This window comes from Cervus elaphus, chromosome 11, assembly GCF_910594005.1.
Source record: "Cervus elaphus chromosome 11, mCerEla1.1, whole genome shotgun sequence".
NCBI classification, from domain to species: Eukaryota; Metazoa; Chordata; class Mammalia; order Artiodactyla; family Cervidae; genus Cervus; species Cervus elaphus.
In genome coordinates this window covers 38,218,176-38,240,196 of record NC_057825.1, presented here as the reverse complement: position 1 = coordinate 38,240,196, position 22,021 = coordinate 38,218,176, and the positions used below count along the sequence as shown (strand labels likewise).

At 43.6% G+C, this 22,021-nt stretch overlaps 1 protein-coding gene across 1 annotated transcript in view; it reads left to right on the top strand.

The window, feature by feature from the left end:
• ANTXR1 (ANTXR cell adhesion molecule 1) overlaps positions 1 to 22,021 on the top strand; it is a 252,957-nt gene that overhangs the window by 173,682 nt on the left and 57,254 nt on the right. The window contains exons 15-17 of the mRNA XM_043917596.1: positions 6,438 to 6,533; positions 7,064 to 7,231; positions 19,288 to 19,368. Coding sequence (XP_043773531.1) covers positions 6,438 to 6,533; positions 7,064 to 7,231; positions 19,288 to 19,368 — 345 coding nt within the window. The remainder of the gene's footprint in view (positions 1 to 6,437; positions 6,534 to 7,063; positions 7,232 to 19,287; positions 19,369 to 22,021) is intronic.

Sequence of the window (22,021 nt, the reverse complement as noted above, 5' to 3'; positions counted from 1 at the left end):
CCAGCCAACTTCAGCTTCTTCGACATCAGTGGTTGGGGCGTAGACTTGGATTACTGTGATGTTGAATGGTTTGCCTTGGAAAAGAACCAAGATCATTCTGTCATTTTTGAGACTGCACCCAAGTACTATGTTTTGTACTCTTTTGTTAATTATGAGGGCTACTCCATTTCTTCTAAGGGATTCTTGCCCACAGCAGTAGATATTGTGGTCATCTGAATTAAATTCACCCACTCCCATCCATTTTAGTTCACTGATTCCTAAAATGTTGATGTTCACTCTTGCCATCTTCTGCTTGGCCATGTCCAGTTTACCTTGATTCATGTACCTAACATTCCAGGTTCCTATACGATATTGTTCTTTACAGCATCAGACTTTACTCTCACCACCAGACACACCCACAGCTGAGCATTGTTTTTGCTTTGGCCTAGCCACTTCATTCTTTCTGGCGCTATAGATTCCGAGCAACTGACAGTGATATCTCTGTGTATAAAGACAAGACAAAGAAAAATTACCTGAAATTTCAAGCTCTCCACAAAAACAAGAAAAGTAAATTTTAGCAACTAAGAAGAGTATTTCCTGGGTTAAGGGTCTTCCCTAATTGTCAATAGACTAAGGACTCCTCACTGTCTCTAGTTATTCCAAATAATTGGCAGTTTATGGAAGAATCAATAATGGAGTACTTCACCTGCTAATTTAGTTCTAAAGGTCATCACCCTCCATGCATTTTCTGACTGTTTGAGAGGGAGAGGGACATGTGTTGAGTGAACTGACACTGTGTGAGCACCCAATTAATAATAAGCACCTGGCTTTAAATGATGAATTTATTTCCAGGTTTATCATCCTGCTCATTGATGCTAATGATTTCTATGTGGCAAGAATTTCTTGGATGGGAAAACTGGGCTACAGAAAAATTAAACAACAAGTCTTGTTGTTTTGAACTCCCTAACAGCAGCAGACCTGGTCCCGCTCACAGCTGTGTCTACACAAACAGCCAGACTAGCATCCTACTGTGGAGGGGTGAAGAGCCAAGTTTCTGCCAGGCATCTTTTTTTTCAGTGGACATATGACACATCTGATACACACATGCACAAATACACCCTTACATACACACATGTCTGCTCTAATCAGAAGTCCTAGAACAGACCCAAATTCAGTCTTCTATATTCAGTAGTTTAAAAAAAAAACACACAATTGCTTTAAAAAGTGCACACACAATTCTTTACTGAAAAACACAGGACAGTCATTGTGTTAATCATTACGTGTATGTAAACAAATAGGATGGTACCAAAACATATCAGTTAAGTCAACTGGGATTTTTTTTTTTTTTTGTACTTACACAGAGGAGTTGATGAATTTTGTTGACTCACCAGTTCTTCTGAGGAATTCATCTCCAAGACAGACATTGAAGCTGACTTCTCTGGCTTATCCCCAGAGACGTCCGAAGACACAGTAGTCAGAGCTACTTAAGGTCGGGCCTCCAGAGCCTCTCAGACCTGGGAGATTCTATGGCTTCTGTCCTTTATTTCATATCATCATCCTCACAAAACTTACTCTTCTATAAATGTAAACAATCTCATTGACAGTTGCATTCTATTTTTCTCAAAATAGAACATGTTGCAGTGGAGGCACAGCTACAGTCATCTGAGTGAGTGAAGGAAGGAATGGACAAATATAGGGCCCTTGTTTGGGGGCACGTAGGGTTTATCATAAGGTTTTAAGATGTGCAATAGTTCAAAGAACTTTTTAATGAATTCAAAGGCTGGTTTAAAACTATTTCCTTGGGCTCCATTCTGTTTCAGTTATGTTTTCCCTTCTATAGATGGGTCCTAGTGCTACCCATAGTGAATTGGAGATTGAGAGCCTATTTAGGCCAAAATGGCCATTTGGTTCTTCTGCCAAATGGATATCAAAGAAGCAGGAATGTTAAAGAACTCATAGACTGAGTCTCAGAGGGCCACCATGGCACAACTCTAGGGGGCGCTATTCACATCATGGTTTGCATGAGGAGTGAGGGATCCCCAGAATCAGTAATCTCACCCCTTTCCTTGCTGGTTTGCTTAATAACTGACTAAGAGGTCAATATTTGTTGAGTGAGTGAAAGTCAATACAAGGAACCATGGCAAACACAGAAGGGAGCACTGAATTCCCTGGGAAATCAGGGAGTTCTTCATGGAATAGGTTACATTTGAGCAATATCTTAAAAGATGGGTAAAAGAAGCAGGAGAAGTTTGTTTCAAGCATATGGAACTGTGAATGGTGAAGCATGGAGCTATATAAAAGCCTAGCACGATTGGAAAGATGGAAAAAGTACAGTGCGTGCAGACAGCAGAGGACTAAACCAGTCATGGCCTCCCAAATGTGTGCATCAGACTTCTATTTTTCAGCTCCTTCTTGTCCAGGTCTGCCTGGATGAACAGGTCAGAACAGGCCTCCCTATCTGAGTCATGTGCTGCCACTCGTGTCACCCAAGCATCAGCCAACTGGATGTCTGGGGTCACCACATCCTTCAAAATTTAAACAAAACTTCCGCTAATGGACAACCAGCATCCCTTCCTAATCTCTGCGGTTGCTCCAGGCACCACTGCCTCCTACTACTTGCTTCTTCTGCGTTATCTCCTCTTCTTCCTTTGCTGGATACCATCTAACAAATCAGATCCCTCTATTCCCCAAAGACACAACTGGCACAAAGCCATCTGTGTAGGAAGTTTTACTGAAGGTTTAAAAGTGCCAGTGGGTTACAATACAGTGCAGCCAATTAAACAGAGTATTAAACAGCCCCTTCTTTTTTGTTTTTAATTTTTTTAACACCAAAAACATTTTGTATTGGGGTATAGCCAACGTACAATGTTGTGATAGTTTCAGGGGAACAGTGAAGGGACTCAGCCATCCCTGTACATGTATACCATCCCTGCCATTCCATTCCTGCAAGGTTCTCCTGGCCTCCTTCTCTGGTGGCACCTGGCAGTTTCCTGGAGTTCAGTTCCATTCTTCTGCTCATCTTCTGCTGACTGCCCACAAACCCCTGATTCCTATGGCTTTGCTGACACAAAGCAGTTCTGCTCATTCAGTCTGTACTCCATTTATCATAGGGGATCTCTGTACTGGTGATTTTTCCCTTCCCTGCTACATCCTTAAAGGGCAGTGTGAGAGGGACTTCCCCCAAAGCCCTGCTATTTAATTAGAGGTAGAGACTCACCTCAGGTGCTGCCAATTCTGTCAGTGAAATTGCTGAGGACTATCTATGATTTTATTTCATCAATTTTTGGCCAAATGAAAGAAAGAAAAAAGAAAAAACACCACATCAAAAATTCCCTTCTCTTCTGAAGATTGCAAAACCCTTCCGTCTCTAGAATGTGTAAACAGAGCCATAGTAACTGAAGGGAAATTCTGACTCTCCCATTGGTCAATCCTTGGGCCTCTGTGTTGTCTTTTGCTGTTGTTTGAGTTTGGCCCACAAGCTCAGGTCAGGGGGTTAAGGGCAGGCTTGGTTGTATCAAGAGCGCGTGGAGTGGATTGCCCTCTAGGCATTTCCTGTATGGGATGCAGGACCTACACATGCGCAGAAGGCCAGCACAATTTGGGTACCTGGCAACCGCGGAGGCATAGAGCCCAGGGGCGGGAAGAGATTAGGGGGAAGGGCAGCTATGCGTGTAACTATAGGGGGAATACCCGACAAGGCAAGCCAGATCAGAACTCCACTCCACTGGTCTCTTCATTTCTCTGGGTCTGGCTATCCTCTTCTGTGCAGTGAAAAATCCCAATTATATGGTCATCTGTGCTCCTGTCATTTAAATAATTAGGAGACTCATGAGACCCTTTCAGTGCCCTAATGAATAGAGCAGCTTTATTCTTGGAATTTCATACATTCTCCGTGCTGCTATGTTCGTTAAGTCCTTGACCGGGCATGCCCAGGGTTTTGGAAGCCATGTTTCATGTATGACACAGACACATCTAGTGGTGAAGTTTAAACATATAAGGTTCCTGGTTGACATTATAAACTTTCTGAAATTGTAAGGTGAGATACTGTGAGCTATAGTATTTTCTTGCTGGTGTCCTTTTTGTTTGTTTTTATTTATTATTTTGGCACATGTAGTCAGAAGTCTTAGCAGGTACAAGTGGTGAGAAGTAGAAAACTGCATTTACTTGAAAGCATCAAATGATTGGAAAAGCAAAACACAAAAGGCCAAAACCTAGAATTTTGTCAACACAGAGAAACAGTCAAACAAGAGTGTGGCTGCCTGGGCTCAAATCCATCTCTGCCACATCGAAGCTGGTGACTAAGTCACTTAACCTCTCTATTCCTCCTCTGTAGTGGGTGTGATAGCACCACCTACATCACTGGCTGGTTGAGAGATGACTGGGTTGATATATGTCAAGCACTCGGAAGGGTGACCAGCACATACATGTTAAAGGCTACATAAATCCAGCTGTGTTATCACGAATTCGATACTGACAATTATTGAGCACCTACCATGTGCCAGGCTCTGTGCAAGATTTAGAATACAAGGGTCGTCAACAGGACCCACTGTGCCTTCAGGGCGCACAGCCCCACGTCCAAGGAGGACAGGTTCATTTCACACACACACACACACACACACACACACACGCAGACACACACACATGCAGACTGGCCCGTTCTGGTCAGCTGCCTGAATGTGATCACTGTCCTTTAGATACATTAATTTTTAAACAGAAACCTGCCCATCAGAAGCACAGAAGGTCACCTTGAAGGTCTTAACGTGTTGTGTTCCTGCTTTGCTTTGTCACCTCTGGCTCTGACCTCTCTTCTGCGGACCCTTGCATGTACCCGGTCCCATGCCTGCCCCTTTCCACACAGAAGTGGCCCCACATGGGATTCCACCCTGCCTCCCCAAATGCCTCCAACCCAAGGCTGTGGGAGGTGATCTTGTTCTGAGCACATTAATCTGTTTTGCAGACTTTCCTTACCCCGAAGGGAAATTATGCCACCACCCTCTAGCCCATCTAGGACTGTCTGATGGTGACTTTTTCTCCCCACAACAGGAATTAGCGCCAAGATAAAGAAGGGTTTTGCTAATTATCCCTCCCTTATCCCTCCCTTTTCCACCCATAAGCTTACAAGTTCCTCTTGTTTTCTCCCTTCATCTTAAAAAGCATTGTAAATGCTAACTTCCTGTCAGTAAGCTAAGCTGCAGACACCTAGTTAACTGCTTTATTTGAATCATCTTGTTTAATTTATTTATAAATTCAGCAGATAATTCTTGGGCATCTACCATGTACTAGGTGCTGTTCTAAAAGCTGAGACTGCAATGGTAACTATGACAAATAAACATAAGCTTTCTTGAAACTTCCATTGCAGTGTGGAAAGACAGACAATAAATAAATAGCAAGCCATGTGTGTGCTCTGTTGTTTAGTTGTGTCCAACTCTTTGTGACCCCATTGACTGTGGCCCACCAGGCTCCTCTGTCCATGGAATTTTCCAGGCAAGGATACTGGAATGGGGTGCCATGCCCTCCACCAGGGGATCTTCCCAACATAGGGATCAAACCCGCATCTCCTACATTGGCAGACAGGTTCTTTACCACTGAGCCACCTGGGAAGCCCTGTAAGAAATAAAATAGAATAAAATAAAATAGATTGATGGGATGAAGAGACTGGGGCTACTTGAGAAGGATGTCCAGGGAATGCACTCAGAGTATCGGGGAGAGGGGAGTGTGGAAGGAAGAAGGCTGGAGAGGTGAGTAAAGGCCAGAGCTCTCAAATCAGAGTTGAGGTTTGGAATTTATTCTGCTACTTTGTGGAGAATGGATTATAGGTAAGAGAGGTCAGTTAGGAGACTGTCTCCATACCCAGGAGAAAGCTTATGGAGCCTTGGTACCAGGGTGGTGGAGGTGGTGATGGAGCTTGAGTTGGAGAAGCCATGAATTGAGAGTCTTTTAGAATTAAGGTCAGTAGAACTTGCTGGAAAATTGAGATGAGATAGGGAAGGGGAAGCAGAGGAAGAGAGAATTCAAGCATGACTCCCAAGCAAGGGGAAAGACTACGACAGGAACCAATCTGAGGTGGGGAAATCAGGACTTCTTTTAGACATGTATTGTTGAGAAATTGATTAGTCCCCGAGAAGATGTCGGTGCCAACAGAGGTCAGAGAAGTCAGGGACAAAGATGTAAATTCACAAGGCATTAACATGTAGATAGGATTAGATGAGATACGCTATAAAGGAGTAGAGATGCAGAAGAGAACATGTTCCAAGAACGCAACACAATCTAACCAGGTCGTACTGCTCTTATTCCCACTTTGCAGATAAGGAAAATAAACTTGGACAGGTTAAGTGATTTGCTCAAGGCCCAGTAAATGGTGACACTGGGGTTTAACCCAGGCAGTCTGCTCCCATCCACTTTGCCATAGTGGACACAATGGTGCTTTGCTTCCTTCATGTGTCACAATCTCTCTGCAGGAAGAAGATGATGATGGTCTGCCTAAGAAAAAGTGGCCTACGGTAGATGCTTCTTATTATGGTGGCCGAGGCGTTGGAGGCATTAAAAGGATGGAGGTAAGGACAGCTTCACTTACTCATGTCTACATGCTGACTACTCAGTGACAGAAAACCAAAGCAAAATGGTGAAAACTCACACTTAAGGTCTAATGGGGATGTGAATCATGAGGCATCAATGGAGAGATAACAAGTATAGCCTTTTACCTATTCACCCTGGTGTCTTGTCCACTGTGAGTCAGAGCAATTCACTCATTAGCTCAAGTCCCCCCTACCCCCACCCCAGTGGTTTCTTCTATCACTGGAATAAAATCCAGAGTTCTTACTGGGCCCACAATGCCTTTGCGTATGTTGTTCCCACATCCTGGATGGTTCCTCCCCCAAATATCCATGTCCCTTGCTTGCTTTTGCTGCTCCTCCAGCCCTTCCCCCTTTCCCTCTCTCTACTCCACCCCTCTTCTCTGGTCCTCATGACCCAAAAGAAATGGACCGGGTAGCACATCATACAGTTGTTTGTGATCCCTGTTTTCGGGGGGCATCATATTTTATTTTGTTATTTTGTGGGGTTTTTTGTATGTTATTTATTTTAGGTTCGTTGGGGAGAAAAGGGCTCCACAGAAGAAGGTGCTAAGTTGGAGAAGGCAAAGAATGCAAGAGTCAAGATGCCGGAGCAGGAGTACGAATTCCCTGAACCCCGAAATCTCAACAACAACATGCGCCGGCCCTCCTCTCCCCGGAAGTGGTATTCTCCGATCAAGGTGTGCCTCTTTCTACTCAAAAACCCATCCTCACTCCCTGTAAAACACTTACATAGAAAGAACCAGAATCTCTTGAGATGATAGCAAACCAAAATCCAGCTTGTCACAAAGAAACAAATTTCTCAAATCATGGACTTGAAAGTTTAAATGTATACTTTCTCAGTTTCCACAATATCAAGGTGAGAGCTGGGCTTTTTTGTTTTAATTGGAGTACTGTTGGTTTACAGTGTCTTGTTAGTTTCAGGTATACGGCATAGTGATTCAGTTTCATGTATATATACTCTTTCTCAGATTCTTTTCCATTATTGGTTATTGCAAAATATTAAGTATAGTTCCCTGTGCTATACAATAGGTCCTTATTGTTTACCTATTTTATGTATAGTAGTTTCTATCCGTTAATCTCAAACTCCTAATTTATCCTCCCCCCCTTTCCCTTTTGGAAACCATAAGCTTGTTTTCTGTGTCTGTGAGTCTGTTTCTGTTATTTAAATAAGCTCATTTGTATAATTTTTGTAGATTCAGCATATAAGTGATAGTATATAGTATTTGTCTTTCTTTAACTTACTTCACTTACTGTGATAATCTTTAGGTCCATACATGTTGCTGCAAATGGCATTATTTCATTCTTCTCTTTTTTTTTTTTTACAGCTGGGTAATATTCCATTATGTGTATATATATATATATATATTTATATACATTTCTTTTTCATTTATCAGTTAACGAGCATTTAGGTTGTTTCCATGTCTTGGCTACTGTAAATAGTGCTACTATAAACACTGGGGTGCTTGAAAGTTTTCAACTTTTCCCAGTATGTGCCCAGCAATAGGAGCTGGGCTTCTTAAAATCCCCATGGCAAAGTGATGGAATGAGAGTGGACTTGAAGAAAGTGACTTGGGTAGTAACCCCAGAGAATGATTATAACTTTCAATGATTTCATTGGTAGGCTTTCCATAGTCTAATAACAATAGCTGGATTCTCCTTGATGCCTAATATCTATCCTTCTTGCCACAACAGAAGCCCATTTCCCTTTATTCAAGCCATGTGCTGGTGTAGTGGGCTGTGTTGGCCATGAGTCTAGTACTCATTTTCCCTGGCTGCGAACAAAGTGTCTTATTTCTCCAGCATCTCTCTTCCCCCTCACAGTTCCACAGCTTAACTGAAAGCCTTTTTAACTTATTGGGAAATTTAAGTCATTGGAGGCAGTTAGTGCTTCCTAAAGGCCTCTTTTCTCTTCCTCATGGGTGCAGATGTCTTTGAATTCATGTGATTCATTCAACACCCTTGCTCCTTGGTCTTCCCCATAGCATGTGCACTATGCCAACCATCAAAGAGTACTAGAAAATCGTATCCAAAAAGACCGACATAGTCTACAGAAAAACTAGAATGGTAGAGTCTTTGCTCTGCCTGGGTCTGTCTGGAATCCAAGGCTCCAACTCAGATCTGCACCCTCTAGCTCTGTGCTGCAGACAGAACTATGCCAAGGCCTCAGGTGAAAGACTCAATATAAGAACCAGCTCTCTTTGTGGAAGAATGAATACATGTGTATGTATGGCTGAGTCCCCTTGCTCACCTTTGAGTCCACCTGAAACTATCACAAAATTCTTAATCAGCTATACTTCAATATAAAATAAAAAGTTAAAAAAAAGAACCACATCTCATCAGCAGCCCCCCCACCACCCACATACAGCTTTACTCCCCTTCCAGTGATAAACTGAGATATTTGCTATTTTCAGAGCAGCTCTTCTCCCATGAAATCAAAAGAAGTAACCATTTTAAACAGTGGAGGAAACTTTCTTGGTAGTTGTCTCTGCTCAATTGAATTACCTCATTCTCAAACTAATCTCAGTGAATTGTCATTTTGGTTTGTTGTGTTTCAAGTGGTGAGATTCTTAAGATAAGCCACCCCCTCTCCTAGAGCAATGGGTTGAACTCTGGAAAAAATGTGGCCCAAATGTAGTTTGCTTGACTAACAGCTGTTTGCTTCTAATTATATTCTAATGTGGAACATGCAGTGGCGTGCATGCATGCGCAGACAGGAAGGAGCCAAGGAGAATCTCAGATGAAGGCGAAAGGGGATTTTCTATTATGTTGTTTTCAGAAATCTGTACCTTGTGACTAATACAACATATTTGGTAAGAGCCAGGGTTTCATCTCTGTAATCTTGGATATTGAGAGAGCTTTAATTCTATTTGAAGAATTTGTATTTGCTTGAGAACATGTTATTCATCTGGTAACTAGTGGTCTAGGACTGAGTTTTATGAAACAAATGAGCACATAGACAACTAGATTTAGAAATATCAAAATACTCCCAACACGCACTTGGAATTAGTGTCAGTTGAATATTTGTTGTGTACCTACTGTGTGCCAGGTACTGCTGGATATTGAGTCTATAGAGGGTCTCAAACTTGGCTGAGAGTCAGTCACCTGTAGGAGCTTTAAAAACACAAATTCCCAGGCCTAATGTCTCAAACCTCATGATTCAGTCTCACAAAAGGCTTTCAAAGTCTCCCTGGCCTTTATGACCTGCCCACTTTTTCTCATGAAGGGAAACTCCTTTTTTCCCCTAATTTTCTCCCTTTTCGAATTTCCCATCCAAACTCCCTAAGGGAGACCGCACTGTTGCCTCCCCCAGCCCCTGCTCTTCAGCCTTGGTCACTGTCTGTGTGTGTGCAAGCTGGTTCTCAACGTGTGGTCCCTGGATGGGCAGCATCAGCATCCCCCAGGAGCTTATTAGAAATGAACACCCTCAGGCCCCAAGCCTGACCTGCCAAATCAGCAGCGTCAGGGCTGGGGCCCAGTTAAAAAGGGACCACCGAAGGTACCAGCCAGCCTTCCAGAGGAGGCTCCCTGAGAGCAGGAACCGTGGTGCGGTGGCAAAGTGACCACAATCATGCCTTGGAGACATCCTAAATTTCACATGGGTCCATTGTTCTCCCAAACACAGCTGCTAGATTAATGTTGGATGGTTGGAAAACTGCATGTTAAGGGATCACCACAAAAGCCAGCTGGAAAACACCTGTGATGCTGCTGGGCTCGTTAGGCACCTCTTTAGGACCCCTTTGTTAGGACATGAGAAAGCGTGAATGCTCCTCCTGCTGCTGGAGCGGCTCACACAAAGGCTTAGCACAGCTCCTTCATTCGTTCGTGTGACTGCTCCTGTTTGTGAGTCTTCCCCCTGCTGGAGGCACCAATTATGCTTAACTCATCTTTGAATCACCCACAAACAGCATTGTACCTGGCATGGAGTAGGGATTCCTCCACCTCTTGTTAATAGAGCTGATGCGTGGAATGTAATTATGAAACCACACCCAGAGCATCATGCCAGATAGACTTTCTCCTGTGACTTACCCAGATCACTTTGGTGCTCTCAGACCAAAGAAGGTGACATTCTTCTTGCCATCTCTTTGAGGCAAGGAGAGAAAAAGAGGTCATCCTATGTGTAGCTGGGCCAGATTGTCAAGGGAAGGGAAAAAACAAGAAAGTTTGAGAGTAGAAGCACAGAACAGAATTGAAAAGTCGTAATGTACACTGTTCAGAAGAGCAGCCTGTCCACCAGAACTTCAGTCTTTGGACTGTAACCTCATGCGTGGTTCACAATGAGCCCCATTCTAGCCACAATGTCTATACACACCCACTAGGCCTTGGACAAAGCATTCAGCCTCAAGCTGTTCATAAACTCTGTTTCCCTTTCCTGAACCCTCTGGCTGGATTTGTCTTGGTCCTGGCAGGAAACAGAAGGCACACTCCAGAGGGTCGAACTCACACAGATCTGGGCAGGGTTAAGAGAATCCCCGGCGATGGGGAGGCATGCAGGCACTCCACAGGGAGGGCTGTGGCATCCCTGGGCCTGAAGGGCAAGGAGAGGAGCCGGTGTTACTGGATCCGTGAGAGCTGCAGCCCCGGAGCAGAGGTCACCCAGTGGGAGCTGTGGCCGTAGAGAGGGAGTCAGTAAGCTAAATCTGCCCTGCTCCCTGTTTTAATATGGTCCACAAGCTAAGAACGGTTTTTGTATTTTTTAATGATTTTATTAGCACCTACATAATAGCCTCTTGACCTACAAAGCCTGAAATACTTACCCTCTGGGCCTATACAGAAAATGTTTGCAGACCCCGGCCCTATAAGAAAGCAGCCACTGATGGAAGTGGGGGTCTGGGAGGGAGTAGAAGGAACAAGTACCAACCTCCCCTTTATCTTGCCCTCTTCTCTCCCTTTTTAAATTGAAGTACAGCTGATTTACAATGTTGTTTCAGTTTCAGCTATATAGCAAAGTGATTCCATTATATATATATTTTTTCTTTTTCAGATTCTTTTCCATTATGGGTTATTACAAAATACTGAGTATAGTTCCCTGTGCTATATGGTAGGGTTCTTGTTGGTTATCTATTCTATATCTAGTATATTTAGTATTGTGTATATGTTAATCCTAAACTCCTGATTTATCCCTCCACCCCCTTCCCCGCTTTGGTAACCATAATTCATTTTCTATGTTTATGGGTCTGTTTCTGTTTTGTAAGTAAATTCACTTATATCATCTTTTTTCAGATTCCACATATAAGTAACATCATAATGTTTGTCTTTGTATGACTTACTTCGCTTAGTGTAATAATCTCTAGGTCCATCCATGTTGCTGCAAATGGCATTATTTCATTCTTTTCGATGGCTGAGTAATATTCCACTCTATATATCCCCACATAGACCCACACACACATGCGTGTGCATGCCCCACATATTCTTTATCCATTCATCTGTCTGCTGTCATCTTCTGGTGCTACCTGTTGGCCAGACCAAAGGGAAGCTAAATGATGCCATCTGTTGAGGTTGCGCTTCCAAGGCATGGAACCAGGAAGGCAGAGAATTGCAGAGAGTGGATGGGGGCAGGCAGCCCATGGAGGATGGCCCGCCCACTCACTGCCCCACTATCAACAGGGAGAACATCTCCACCCAGGGCAAAACTTTCAGAAAGTTCTAGAAAGAGTCCTGGTTCCCCAGTGAAGGTGATCAGAATCACACACCTTTAAACTGGTTGCATTTGACTCGGTTTCTCAAGCATTCCAGGAAGTAGATTTGAGGACCAGAGAAGCAGGGGTGCCCGTTGCCTCAGCACACCCCAGGGGAGCTCCCTAGGAGAAGGAGTCCACACGGGCTGCTCCCTGCCGTCGCCCAGGCTCATTTAAGGCCCTGACCACACTGACCACACTTCACCCTTTCCTCATTCCAGGCTCATGATCAGGACATTTTCCGATATTTGGCCTGAATTTTTCTTTGCTCGGTTTTCACCCCCTGGATTTACAGCAATCCCGTGCTTCTCATTAAATTGGGACTGACCGCTTCAGGCGAGTTAAGTAATGCCCAGATGTATGGCCACCAGAAAGATTAAAACCAGGTCTATTTTCAAGTTTGCTGGAAGGCTTGCAGCCTTCAGAGAAATGGTTTTCCTCCTTTTCCAGTAGCTCCTCCCTTTGACTGGCAATGACAGAAATGACAGCCGAAGGACAAAAGCCAGACCCTGGCTGGCCCTGCAGGCCGCTGTGTTCTGCAGAAGAGCCAGACCGGCCTGCGCGGCTCACAGCGCAGGGAAGCCGGTGGTCTTCTGTTCATTTTCTTTCAGGCAAACCTGTCATCCCTGGCCTTAAGCACCTTGACCTTGTAATCAAGCAGCGTTCAGCGCTGAACTGCCCTGAACGAAGCTCTATGCCGTCCAGTGAGACACACTGAAGCCTTAAATGTTGTCAGATGTGCTGTTGACGTTGAACAGGCATTTTTTGTCCCTTCCCGGCTACATTTTAGAATGGTTCCAAACATGTTTTAAACAAAGACCGAAAGAAGAGAGGGAAAAAAAATGACCATGTGTGAGTGTGTCTATGTGTGGGCATGTGTAGGGGAAGTTTCTAACTTATGCATTCATTTGTTTCATTTAAGGAGACGCATGAGTCACAATATTTACCATATATTTTAAGGGATAAAAAATAAGTATTAGTCTCTCACAGCCCTCTAAGTTGAACTACCCTCAAAATTCCCAGCTTCTGACTAACTTTCAAGTAGCTGAGGCAGACAAACCAGAAGAGAAGATACAGCTGCTGCCTGCCTACCCCTCCTCCCACCCCCAAAAAAGGAAAGAAAGGCAGCCACAAAGTCCATGCACCAAGATGCGTTGAGCAATGGACCTCACAAACCTCCTGGCTTGGTCTTCTTGTTTAGGAAGAAACAAGTGAGCATTGATGGAGAATTCCTGGTTTGCCAGCCTTTGTGGATTGGAAGATACTGATTATCAGGCTGGGGTCAAGTTGGGGAACCTGGAATTGGTACACTTCTCATGTGATAGTCAAAGTGTGTCAATTTCATATGAAAGAAAAATATATATAAATGTCAGCTAATACACTTTGGTGGAGGGTTCCCAGAATGGTGGAGAATCTTTAAGCTTCACAGAAGCATTCCTTCTGGGGAGTGAGGACCTGTGTCTTAAAATGTACCTGTAGAGAGGGCCATGCATGCAGGACACTCAGATCTGAGAGAAATAATGGAGTCAACTCAGAGGCTCCTGCCAGGCTGTGAGTAAAGCCCACCAACCACTTGGAAGACTCTCCTGAGGCTCTTCTGGCCCCAAAGGGATGTTATTAATAAGCCCAGTAGCTACTGTCTTGAAATGACAAAACTTCTGCCTCCTCTCAGAAAATCAAGCAAAGAAACCTTGTTCTGTACTTCTCTTTGACTTTTAAGAGTTATTTTTTATCCTCCTGATTCTAAAAACACTTATTCTAAAGCTTACTTCAGCTCTTGCATAAAATGCTACCTGATGTATTGACAGAAGTACAGCAAGGTATAGGATGTATAGATTACCCCAACTGTTTTCTGTGCCACACAGAATGGGGACTTTGGATTCCTTTGTGGAACTTTCAGAATTCAGAGCACTGAGGCTCCAATCAGAACTAGCTGGTCTTACTTTGGCCAGAACAGCTCATGATAGCAGTTCACCTGGATGAAGGGCACAGCTGAGTGACACATGTACCACAAGTCAGGCATAGTCCCGAGGGCCTTTCTTGCACTCACTTCTTCATTTCTTACCAACATCCTCAAAATTAGAAACTGCTACTACTCCTTCTGTTTTACAAATGGAAAAATCAAGGCACAGAGGGATAACTTGCCTAAATTCACACTGCTAATAAAGATGCTTCTTGATTTATTTTATTACCAACAAAGCATCCATTCCAGCTAGCCATGAAATCTGTTATTAATCAAGTAGTAGAAAGGACTGGGAGCCTGAAGGTAAAAGACCGATCAGGAAACTATTCTCAGGATGAGTGACAGATGATCAAGGCCAAGACAGTAGCCGAGGAGACAATGGGGCAGGGCTGGACAGGAAGAGGCAAGAGGGGAGACGAGACAGAACGTCCACCAGACAGTGTCGACGTTGGACGTGAAGGGGTGGCAGAGAGAGAGGAGATGAGAATGACCTGTCTAGTCATTGCCTGTCTGGATGTTGATGGTGCTCCATGGCATACTCAAGGCAGGGTGTAAAAGGAGGAGCAGGTTGGGGAAAAATTATTCAATATGTGATGCTTGGGGTTTTTTTATACCTGTGATATGTTTACTTTACAACTAAGATTTGGTAATTGGATTGGAAGCTTATATGAGCCATGGGCAGACAGGTGGAAATTTGACCCATGAGACCAGGTGAAAGTAGGCGGGGTGAGCATTCCGCCTGGGGGTGAGTCTAGTAGAGGGGGGACACCGAGGACACCCTTGCATCAAGTGTAGGCAGAGGGGAGAAGAGGCTGAAAAGGATTTGAGAGAGTTGAGAAGGAGCAGGCAGAGCCAAGGTTTAGCCAAGCCTTAGCGAAGCAGCTGTGGTGGAGTTTTGGGGGTTCCCAGACACCGTCATAGAAGCCAGGGGGAAAGGCGGAAATGGGGTTGAAGGACAGAGTGGAGGACGGGTGCTCCAGGCTTGTGAAATACAAATTATTGGATTCTTACTCGTCATCTTACACTCATTTCCATATTTCTACAGAGCATTTCAAATTATCATTTTAATGACTTTACCTAAGGATTAATACATTGATAACATTGAATGCTTTCTGTGAGACAAGTATCTTACTTCAAGGGCTTCCTGCCTGCCAGTGCAGGAGACATAAGAGATACGGGTTCAATCCTTGGGTCAGGAAGATCCCCTGGAGGAGGGCTCGGGGACCCACTGAGAATACTGGAGTATTCTTGCCCAGAGAATCCCGTGGACAGAGGAGCCTGGCGGGCTGCAGTCCATGGGGCCACCAAGAGTCAGACATGACCGAAGCAACTTAGCATGTACACATCTTACTTCAATATCTAATTGTAAGCCTTTTAAGAAATCCATAGAGCAGACAATATTATTATCTCTCTTCTTTTTAAAGATGAGAAAGGTAAGACTTAAGGACATGAAACAGTTTGTCTAAGGCCACAGCAGAACTGGTGAGGGGCAGCCCTGAAATACAGTCTAAAGCCAGTCATTTTGTGCTTAAATATCACTCTATGATCTGTTGCCATAAAGAAACATGACCCATTCTTCTGGTGTTGCACATCTAGGTAGTTTTTGCCCCTTTTCCCTGCCTGGAACTTTGGATTTCTGCTGAGTTAATTATAACACTTCCTCAACAGCCACTTTTTCTTTTAGCCCCATCTCATTGCACCTCATTTGTCGAGGAGTTGAGTGATCAGTGCACAGAGTACTGAGAGGGGGATGATTTACCAAGTCAGTTACCAGGAGTCCTCCCGAAAAAAGGGAAAAGAAAAAAGGCATTCGTCCAGGAAGTCCACCTGTTTATATCCTGACATATAAATGCTTATCCCAAAGAACTTTAAAGGAAAACATTTAACCAATGATTGATAACGGTTTAATGCAAAAAACCATGCTGAACACAGCAGCAGTCCTTCCCAGCATTCTGAAGTCATTCCAGAATATTTTTAGAGGTTTTTGTAAATACTTGGCCAAGAGAGATGAGAAGCATTACGCTTAGCAAGACAGAGTTGAACCCACAAGAACTCAAGCAACCATTGATAAAGGTTGCAGAGCACATTTTTCATATCTGAATAAAACCCACCAGAAAATAACTTCAGAACACCAATTCTTTAAGGTGGCATTCTTAAATCGATGCTGCCACTATGAAAGCTTTGTGGCAAGGAACTTGAAGTTTCTAGATGCTTAGCCTTTCAGCATTATCCTTCAAAGACCACTTACAGGTCAGTGTTTTCAAACATGCTCATGAGACCCCAACAGGAATATAGGTTGGCCCAGTAAATCCTTATGTGTGCACATGTGTGTATTCACTTCATACACTAATACTCACACCCATGCATGTTTATCTGATACACATTTTTCACAAATCATACTTATCCTCACCATGTGCCATTAACTCAAATATTTTCTTTCCTATTAATTCAGATCCTAATACACAAAATTATTTCATGAGGGGTCGAAGAGTTGCAACCCCCAGTTTAGAAACCCTGTTCTAGAGGACCTAAGTGAAAGTGCTCCGACCAGATCTGCACAAGGAAGAAGCTGCAATTGGTATAGTAGAAAGTATATGAGCTTTGCACAGGGAACTATATTCAAAATCCTGTGATAGACCATAATGGAAAAGAGTATTTTAAAAGAAGGTGAAGTAAAAGTGAAAGTCGACTCTTTGCAACCACATGGAATGGTCCATGGAATTCTCCAGGCCAGAATAATGGAATGGGTAGCCTTTCCCTTCTCTGGGGGACCTTCACAACCCAGGGATTGAACCCAGGTCTTCTGCATTGCAGGTGGATTCTTTACCAGCTGGGCCACAAGAATGTAGATATGTATATAACTGAATCAATTGCTCTATAGTAGAAATTAACATAACATTGTAAATCAACTATACTTCAATTTAAAAATTAATAAATGCCATTAAAAATTTTTTTTTAATATTTAGAATTAGACAGACATGGTGGGGGCATCCAGTCACACCTCTCCAGTTTACAAGTTATGTGCCTCTGGCCGAGTTAGCTGACCTCTCTGATTCCTTCCCCATAACTCTTTGGGACTGCTGGGAGAATGAAATGAGCAGACACACAGAAAAGCACCTAGCCCAGCATATGGCAGTACTGGATGCATTCATTCATCTAACACATATTTACTGAGCACCGGAAGCTGTGCTAAGGGCTGGGTATACAGCAGTTAAAAAAAGCAGCAGCACCTCTGCTTTCATGGAGCTGGCATTCCAGAGACAAATACCAAGCAAATAAACAGAGTCTTTGTCAGGGAGTGATAAGGGCTGTATTCGTTTCCTACTGTTGCTCTAACAAATTACCTCTAACTGAGTGGCTTAAGACTGCACAAATTTATTGTCTTAAGATTTCTGGGGGTCAAAAGCCCAAAATGGGTCTCACTGGGCTAAGATGACAGCAAGGCCAGGGCTGCACTCCTTCTGGAGGCTCTAGGAGAGAATCCATCTCCTCATCTTTTCCAGACTCCAGAAGCTGCCCGCTCATTGGCTTGTGGCCCCCTTTCCTCCCCAAAGCCAGCTACCACGGGTTGAGTCCTTCTCACACGGGATCACTCTGACTCTGCTTCTGTTTCTCCATCTCTTTCTCTGACTCGGACCCTCCTGCCTCCCTCTGTTAAGGACCCCTGCGAAATACATAAATAATAAACAAATCCATGTGGTTAGCTTGGGTCCATCCAGATGATCCAGGATCATGTCCCCCAGTCTAAGATCCTTAACATAATTGTTGGGGCAATTCGAGTGCAGGTTGAAAAAGAATTTCCAGACACACAGCACTTCAGAAGGGAGTGAGTTTATTAAGAACAAAGAGCAGAGATCAAGGAGGCATTGCAAACACAGTGGGCTGACCTGACAGACCAAGAAGAGTTGACAGTTTTTGTGGGTTAATAGCCAATTTTTACAGCCTCCAGACAAAGAAAATTCCTGCTGGAAGGTTGGTGTTAGGTGATTGGTTGGGGCGCGATAGAGTGTTTACTAGAGTGGGCATCTTTGCCTAATTTGGAGTCAGGAGGCCTGTTAGTGATGATCAGGGGCTTTTGGCAACAGTTACCAAGAGGCTCAATTAACTTGTTGACCTGGTTCTGGGCTCCGCTTCTGTGGCCTTGGTACAGGGCTCGCACCTGTGGCTTTAGAACAGGACTCAACAGTAATCAAATCTGCAAAGTCCTTTTTTTTTTTTATTGCCATGAAAGGGAACGTAGTCACCAATTCCAGAGGCTAAAATGTCATGTTTGGAGGTGGAGGTGAGCAGATTTCCTGGTGGTGAAGGGAAATCAGACAAAATAAAGGTGACTTCTGCCTGTTGGTGGAGTCACCAGCCAGGGTTAATAATAAGAGCAAAGCTAAATAAATGTCTTTTTTTCCCTGTGTTTTTAGTGTTTGCAGTGGCAGAAGCCAGCTCCACTCAGCATGTCTAAGGAATTAGATCATTAGACTCCCTTTGTCATGTACTATGAAAACTTTAGCCCTCACAGATTCAATCTTCTCAGATTCAGCCAATCACCTACAACTCCAAAGGGGGCTGTGATTTGTGGTGATCCGTGATCCTTGGTCATTTGCCCCTCAAGCCCAGGATTCTGAAGCCTCTTGTGGGGACAGCCATGGATCTGCGCCCCAGGACCCTTTCATTGGTCTAGCCCCACCCACGCTTCTATTCAGTCATTTTTCTGAATTTGTCCTCATTGTTTCATTTGTAAACTTGGGACACTAAGTAGCAAGAAAAAACTTTAGTGCAAGTTGAAAAGCTTGACCTGCAGTATGAGGAGATGCCCAGAAATGCAATGAGGACAACTGGCTGAATGACTCCTCTGTGTCTGCAGACCTGAGGCTGCGCTATAGTCGCAGGTGTCCCTTGCATGAGCATCACGGTTCTCTGGGATGCATCTCTTCTCCTCCATTGCTGAAACCCACATTTTGAACTAGAGAGTCACGTCCTGTGACAACTGCATTGCTGGTGAAGTGAGGTTCATATGACTGAAGAAGCGTGGAAAGTTCATGTCTGTGCGGGCCTTCAGTCTGGTTTCAGATGTAATCTTGGTGCATTTGTTTCATTTCAGGGAAAACTTGATGCCTTGTGGGTCCTACTAAGGAAAGGCTACGATCGTGTGTCCGTGATGCGTCCACAGCCAGGAGACACGGTAGGATTCGTTAACAATGTCGCATACATGCGTTCTTTTTCTCTCTCTCCCTCTGACTGTTGAGCTGGAATAACTCCAGGTATGTGAATCCAGCTATCATATTATGTTGTGACAAATCAGATACTAGTTTTCAAAATTTGGGTTCTACAAGACCTTGAGTTTCGACTTGCTTTTCTGAAAAGGATTTTGACCGAAACAGGTTAGATTAGCTTTCTAGGAATTGAGCTGCTGGGTTTCCAGGTACAGTGACTGAATAAAGCAGGGATGCTCAGACAGCTTCCAGAGAGAGGGCTGCTGCTCCTCTGCCACACTGGCCAGTGGTCACAAGCAGGATGCCAGGGCCACAAGGTGGAGCCAGGGAATAGGGACCATAGGAAAACTCCCCCATCATCCAGCAGGTCCTGGGTTTGTCTGATCCAGGATCACAGGAGGGTCTTCCACAATGAGGATTTTCCCCGAAACTGTCAGGGCCAAGCTCAGAGTGTCTCCAACTGGAAGGAGATAGACAGGAAGGAGGCCGCGGAGGCCTTAGTCCTCATTTGGTAAATGAGGAAACAGAGGACAGGACAAGCTAAATAATAACAATGCTGAAAACAACTTCAGTTCTGCCGTAATCACGCCATTGCTAGCTCTTCTGGGAAGAGCTAATCTCTCTTTTATAAAATCTACAAAGCAAAGCCTGGGACCAAATTCCCCCTCAACCACCCACAACCTGCATCTTTCATACGCTGCTCTGGGAATCAGACACACTAACCCAAAAGCAAAATCAAGGTGTCTAATTTGGGGCTTCTTTTGAATCAGGTAGAATTGGGTCTGAATTTTGCTTCCTTCCTGCCTGGAAAAACTCTAAGCAAGTCACATGACCTCTCTGAATGCCATTCTTCATATTGTAAAGTGGTTGATAATAATTACTGCAGGGTGGCTGGCTGGAGCCAGTAATGTTTGTAAAGCATTTGGCTTCACGTTTGAACACATTAAATAGTAATGCTCAAACATTGTTATGATTAGTTACCTTGTGCTTTTCTGTCGGTGAAAGGTTGATGCAGAAATTCAGACTATATGGCTGTTGATCATGTCAGATATACCTGCATCTTTACACTGCCCGCTCTGCAACATGGCACAACTAATAGAACTCAAGAGCAGGGTCAGTTAGGTGGGTCACCCTCCCTTTGCACCTGGTGACAACAGGTGGCTTGTGGTTGAGAGGATTTGGTCCAAAGTTTCACAGCCTGAGCAGACTGCTGCCAGCTAGCTGTTCCTGCTCCACATTTCGGCAGGGACAGCAGGCAAGTATGATGTTAAAAAAAAAAAAAAAAACCCACCCAGGGCATATAAATGCTGGGCCAACTTGACCTTCATGATCTCTAGAATTTGTTTTTTGTCTGGAAGTCAACAAGAACACATTGCTAGAGCAGATTTTAAAGTACAAACAGCTAACAGAAATGAGCCTTGGCCATCAGCTTTGTACTCAGCGTGGTATCTGGCCTTATAAGTTATACATATGGTTTCTGTGGAAAATCAAGAAATTTTTTAGCCTGCATGAGACGCATCTAACGGATTAAGAAAAAAGCAATAGGATAGGTAAACTCCTCGGACTCAGCAGTACTATTTTTGTGATAGAACATGCTTGTCCATGATCAAGCCCATTTTTTTTTCAGAGCGCTTGAAAAACATCTCCACTCAAATTTGTTAACATTCCATTCTTCACTGACCAGTTTGCCAGAAACAGATTTATAAACTGGGTCAACCAGAGAATCGAGTGTAGCAAAGAGGAAGGATAAGAGAAATATTATGGTAAATAAGATATAAGAACTAAAACTGTTTGAGGGCAAATGGCTGATTGGATAAATCTAACAAAAATGAGATGAAAATGGATGGAATTCCTTCTAATGAATCACACCTAGATTGAATCTCTTATTTACAAATTCTGAATGAAAGTTTGTGTTTCACATTTGAAGACCTTCTGCGTGCTTTTGAGAAATACAATCTCACCCCGAAATTTCATTCTCCAGTCACACAAAATAATAGATGGGAAGGACGGGAGGTCAGAGAATTAGGATACAATTGTGACCATGTTCTCAGAGGTGTTGCAAAGTACAGTTGTCCAGCCTACTTTGAAATGGACTTTCTTTACAGGAATCCTGCTAAAATTTTTAAGACACGTGAGAGAGTAGATGGAGAGAACCGTGTCTTTGTAATCATGGTGATGGCCACAGACATCTAGTTGTACACATGGAGATATACAAGAAAGATCATAGATTATGTAGGAAGGGAAATTCAAAGCTACTTTATGGCAACTCAGGAAACAATTCTAGGAGAAGAGAAGACTATACTGTAGCTTATTATTATGTGCTTATTCGGTTCTGTATTCATAGCTTTGACAGACTCACTACAGACCTGCCTTCTTTGCACGGTGGATGACTCTGTAAGAATTCCTCAGCACTGATTTATGGGGCTGACCACATTTTCCATAAACTCAAAATGACTACATCCAGGCATGTGCTCATGAACAAGAGTCACAGGTTCTGAGTTTTTCCTTTAAAACAAAAACAAAAACAAACATCACCTAATTACACTCTCAGTTACATTCTGAATTGTTTCAAACACATGTTGATCTCACAGAAACCTGGCACTTCTTCCTTCTCAGTTCCTG